General features: G+C 49.1%; 1 protein-coding gene across 1 annotated transcript; it reads left to right on the top strand.

Moving 5' to 3' along the window:
• Nucleotides 1–1,894: 1,894 nt before the first annotated feature.
• On the top strand, nucleotides 1,895–4,540 carry LOC308371733 (adenosine receptor A1; the record flags this gene model as incomplete). Its single annotated transcript, XM_080846720.1, has 2 exons — nucleotides 1,895–2,250; nucleotides 3,892–4,540. The coding sequence occupies 2 exons, from the start codon at nucleotides 1,895–1,897 to the stop codon at nucleotides 4,538–4,540; spliced, it is 1,005 nt and encodes a 334-aa protein (XP_080702846.1).
• Nucleotides 4,541–5,937: the final 1,397 nt, after the last annotated feature.

The following is a 5,937-nucleotide window of genomic DNA, read 5'->3' as shown; positions in this document are numbered from 1 at the left end:
CAGTCACTTATCTAAACATGGCTATGGTCCAAAACCACCTACCCACAACACAGCTGCACACAAACTCACATGAACACACACACACACACACGCGCGGACACACACACGGACACGGACACACACACACAAACACACACACACACAGACACAAACACACACACACGGACACAAACACACACACACACAAACACACACACACTGACACACACTGGGGGTGTGGGCGGGAGCTGCTGCAGCAGCAGGCAGAGATGGCCTCCTCCTCCGGACCGGCGTGCGTCTCTGGTCTCTTCATCAGAGAGCCGGTGCAGCTGAGACTGAGCTGAGACTGAGACTGAGGGTGTGTGTGTGTGTGTGTGTGTGTGCACATGTGAGTGTGTGCAGCTGAGACTGAGCTGAGACTGAGACTGAGGGTGTGTGTGTGTGTGTGTGTGTGTGTGTGTGTGCACATGTGAGTGTGTGCAGCTGAGACTGAGCTGAGACTGAGACTGAGGGTGTGTGTGTGTGTGTGTGTGTGTGTGTGCACATGTGAGTGTGTGCAGCTGAGACTGAGGGTGGAGGTGGAGGTGGAGGTGGAGGTGGGGGTGGAGGTGAGGCATTGGCAGAGCAGTCATCCATCCCATCCCATCCATCTCATCCCACGGATCTCCCGGCTGACATCTCACCAGAGGAGGGGGCAAGCATGGAGAACTGGTGCTAGTGATAGCGCTCTGTCTTTTTCTCTTTGTCTTTCTTTTTTGTCTGTGTCCCTCACACACAAATACATCTCTCTCTCTCTCTCTCTTTCTCTTTCTCTCTCATTCTGCTACTCTCATCCTCTATTTTTTCCTTCTGTCTTTGTCTAACTTACTTTCTACTTTATTTTTCTCTCTTGTTCACTCACTCTCTCTCCCATTAACTCACCTATTTCTCATTCACACTCACTCTCCCTCACACTCACTCTCTCCCACACTCACTCTCTCTCCCACACCCACTCTCTCATTCACTCACTAACTCTCCCACACTCTCTCTCTCATTCACTCACTCTGTGTCATTCACTCACACTCTCTCCCACACTCACTCTCTCATTCACTCACTCTGTGTCATTCACTCACTCTCTCTCCCACTCACTCTCTCTCCCACACCCACTCTATCATTCATTCACTCTCTCATTCACTCACTCTCTCTCCCACATCCACTCACTCTCTCTCCCACACCCACTCTATCATTCATTCACTCTCACTTGACTCGACTCGCTCACTCTTTCATCCACTCACTCTCTCTCCCACACTCACTCAACTACCGACTCGCTCACTCTCTCTCCCACAGTTACTCTGTATCACTCACTCTCTCTATTGCATTGTCTCTCTCTTACCCCTGATCTCTCTTTCTCTTATTCACAGTCCCCCTTTTCTCCCACCCTTCCCTCTCTCCCTTCTCTCTCACTCACATTCAGTCACTTACTCTCTCTCTCTTCCCCTTCCAGTCTCGCTCACTCACATTCAGTCACTTACTCTCTCTCTCTTCCCCTTCCAGTCTCTCTCACTCACAGTCAGTCACTTACTCTCTCTCTCTTCCCCTTCCAGTCTCTCTCACTCACAGTCAGTCACTTACTCTCTCTCTCTTCCCCTCCCACACTCTCTCACTCACACACATACACCCCTCCCCTTTCTCTCTCTCTCTCTCTCTCATTTCTCCACTTCTCTCTTTCCTCCAGCAGAGAGAGATTGAGAGCTCCCAGCTGCAGTGTGAAGCAGGCAGGCAGACGAGGACACCATGCTGGCCTATGCAGAGCCCCAGAACACGTTTACCGGGACCGAGCTCTGACCCGATGGAGGAGCCTTCCACTTTTCTCCCCGACCCCCTGCCCCCGCCCGCGGGTGCCGGTGCCGCTGCCGCTGCCGCCGCGGGGGCCGAGATGTCCTCCTCCCTGGGCATGTTGCGGTGGGAGCACGTGGACATGATGTACATCACCGTGGAGACCACCATCGCGCTGGCTTCGGTGCTGGGCAACGTGCTGGTGGTGCTGGTGGTGGGCGTGAACCGGACGCTGCGCAACCCCACCTTCTGCTTCATCGTGTCGCTGGCGCTGGCGGACATCGCCGTGGGCGTGCTGGTCATCCCCCTGGCCGTGGTGATCAGCCTGGGCCTGGAGACGCAGTTCTACACCTGCCTCTTCCTCTCCTGCCTCCTCCTCATCATCACCCAGAGCTCCATCCTCTCGCTGCTCGCCATCGCCATCGACCGCTACCTCAGGGTCAAGATCCCCACCAGGTGAGCCCCCTCACGCACGCGCGCATGTGCCTGGGGCGGATTCCCCACCAGGTGAAAGAGGCACATCGGCCAGGCTTTGACATCCTTGCAAAAAACACAGCTGAGGCTCCGTCAAGTGCGTTATGTTGTAGAAAATAGAATTTTTATGGTTGTCTCTTTTGTACAGCGCTTTTGATAAAAGCGTCTGCTAAATGACTAAATTAAATGAATAAATGAGAGTACCCCACTGGAGAGGTGGCAATGTGTTAAATTAGTTGGAGGTGCCATTGAAAAGCAATCACCATCACATAGAACCAATCTCGTTTTTAGATTAAAAATCATAAAACAGTTCCTGTGTGTTATGTAAATGCTACGTGTGTGTAATCTCTGGGGTTTGGAGCGTACAGCCTGCTCGGTGTGTATTTCTGACCGGCTGCCGGAAAGCCATTGCTCTCCTCGGTTTAATGTGAATCAATGAGTTGGACATCAGGGGCTTTTAAGTAAATTAAAATGTCTCTCTGGCTATCCAAGGAAGTCGTTTCTATGGTCAGCATGTTTGTGTTTTGGCATCGTGTTCTGCTAGTGAGGTCAAATGAGAACAAGACACATTCCTAATACAAAGGGGTCTGACAAGAGACCTTCAATTAATTCGATTTTATTATTGAGGACTGTTGGTGAAATACTGTATGGGGAATCAAACAGAGTGAACCATTAAGAGACCGATCGGTATTAAGAGCCTCCAAAACTGCTAGTCTGTAACGGAAGCAGTGATAGCAGTGATTATGGACCACACCTCTTGTATGAAGCACAATACATTGTGTAAATAATCATTTTTAGATTTAAAATTGATATAAAAAGAAAGACCATGAACTCAATTTGAATGTTCATTAGCAATATGTAAAATGTATGGCGTTCTTCCATATGTTAGTAACACTTAGTTACTTGTGTAGTATTACTAACCCTATACACACAACGCTATAAGTATCGTATACTAGTGTAGTATTACTAACCCTATACACACAACGCTATAAGTATCGTATACTAGTGTAGTATTTCTAACCCTAAACACACTTGCACATACTTGCACACACAGTAAGACTTTGTTATACAACATCAACAGAATTAGAAAAAGAAATGTAATTAATGAAACTTCTCTTTTTATCCCTTTTCCCGTCCACTCACACACACACACACACACACACACACGCACACGCACACACGCACACACACACACACACACACACACACACACACACACACACACACACACACACACACACACACACACACATACCCACACTCACACACACACACGCACACACACACACACACACACACACACACACACACATACCCACACTCACACACACACACGCACACACACACACACACACACACACACACACACACATACACACACACACACACACACACACACACACACACACACACACACACACACATACCCACACTCACACACACACACGCGCACACACACACACACACACACACACACACACACACATACCCACACTCACACACACACACGCACACACACACACACACACACACACACACACACACATACACACACACACACACACACACACACACACACACACACACACACACACACACACACACACACTGTCCTGTCTGTAGGTACAGCAGCATCGTGACTCAGCGGCGGGCGTGGCTGGGTGTGTGTGCGTGCTGGCTCGTCTCGGCCCTGGCTGGCGTGGTGCCCATGTTCGGCTGGCACGAGCCCCTGCGGGGCAACCTGACCTCCGACCCGATCGCGTGCCAGTTCGTCTCCGTCATGAGCATGGACTACATGGTCTACTTCAACTTCTTCGGCTGGGTGGTGGCACCGCTCGCCATCATGATCCTCATGTACGCCGAGATCTTCCGCGTGATTCGCCGGCAGCTGAACCGCCGCGCCGAGGCCACCGCCGACGCCAGCCGCTACTACCGCAAGGAGCTGAAGCTGGCCAAGTCGCTGGCACTGGTGCTGTTCCTGTTCGCCCTGTGCTGGCTGCCCCTGCACATCATGAACTGCGTGCTCTTCTTCTGCCCCGACTGCCCGATGCCCAAGGGTGCCATGTATGTGGGCATCTTCATGTCGCACGTCAACTCTGCCCTCAACCCGCTGGTGTACGCATTCAGGATGCAGCGCTTCCGCGCCACCCTGGTCCAGATCGGCCGCAGGTGCATGCTGTGCCAGGCTACCAGTGCCAGCTCCTCTTGCCAGCCCAGCCCGTGCCAGCCCAGCCCCCTGCCGTTCAAAGAGAAAACCCCAGGAAAAGTGTAGAAGCACCACCCATGTACTCAGACTCTATCACCCCCCCGCCGTTCACAGAGAAAACACAAGAATGGGAGCATTCAGAGAATGCAAACCTCCGCCTTGTGACCTTGACCCTTTGACCTTGACATCTGAAAAATCTAATCAATTATTGCCATTATATTACCCAATCTCCCCACAAAGTTTGATGGAAATCGGTCCATGCGTTTCTGCGTAATCCTGCTGACAGACAAACAAACAAACAAACATACAGGGGCGAAAACATAACCTCCTTGGCGGAGGTAATAAGGAAACATGTAGAAACACCACCCAGGCTCTATCCGGACTCTATCCGGTACACAGCTCTAAAGCCCATTCCCAGGACACCACAGGATGCATTCAGACCATATGCATCAGGTTGGAGGGGCTGTGCATCATGCTTTGCTCTGCAAGGGACACCCACATGCAGTAAGATTCTGCTAAGATCTTTTATTTTATCAATCTCTCCATTTTCTCATCTGTGACGTGACAAAAAAAAAACCCGGAATATCCATCAAAGTGCCAAATACAGCAGCTATCCCGCCAACATTTGGAAAATCTTGTCTTTTTTCATCCATTAGAGATGTGTACCATGACACAACACAGTACTTCCAGTGGATTATTCCACGAACATTTCAACAAGTGTGAAGAATACATTTAAAATACCTCAAATGTCCCTAGTTCAAACACATTTACATTCTTTACGTTGACCATCAACAAAATCCAAATGTGTTGAATATGTTAAGGGAAGAGATGAGAGAGTGGATAAGATTCCTCTGGTTCTGTGGCCCAAGGGGAAACTATAGGAATATCCCCAGCGGTACCAAGAAAGGCATTATCTTAAATTGCCTGCTTATATTTATGGGAAGAGCATAGTAGAAATGGACGTTTATGGGAAGAGCATAGTAGATATGGACGTGATGAAGCCATGAAAGTGCTACAGATGATTCAGAATCGCATTTCCTTTTAATTGTCCGAAAGCTCTCTAATATTGATCCGCATCCGGTCACTTGCAGCCTTCATCTTAATGACTAATTCATCTGTCTCTGATGCCAAGGGCGTAAACAAAACACTAATGTATGGAAGAAACCTCATATGACTCCTTGACACGCAACCAGTGAGAACCAGAGTAAAGAGATCAATTATTACAAAATAAACATGCGCTAATTCAATGTACCAAAAAATATTCCATTTGCAAATATGTACATATCTAATTACCAGCATGTATTTGCATTACCAGACAAAAGCACTTTGTTTCGATAGAACATTTCTGAAGGTTTGAGTTTACAGTTGCTATAGTTATGGTTGAATCCTCATCCTTTCCAGGAAATGCTGGAATGCTCTCCCCTCTGGCCAGTGAGACATAGCCTTCACACCTGTGACTGGCA

The sequence above is a fragment of the Sprattus sprattus genome (genome assembly GCF_963457725.1).
Source record: "Sprattus sprattus genome assembly, chromosome: 10".
Lineage (NCBI taxonomy): Eukaryota > Metazoa > Chordata > Actinopteri > Clupeiformes > Clupeidae > Sprattus > Sprattus sprattus.
Note: the sequence above shows the minus strand (reverse complement) of the source record. Positions and strands in the feature narration are given on the sequence as shown.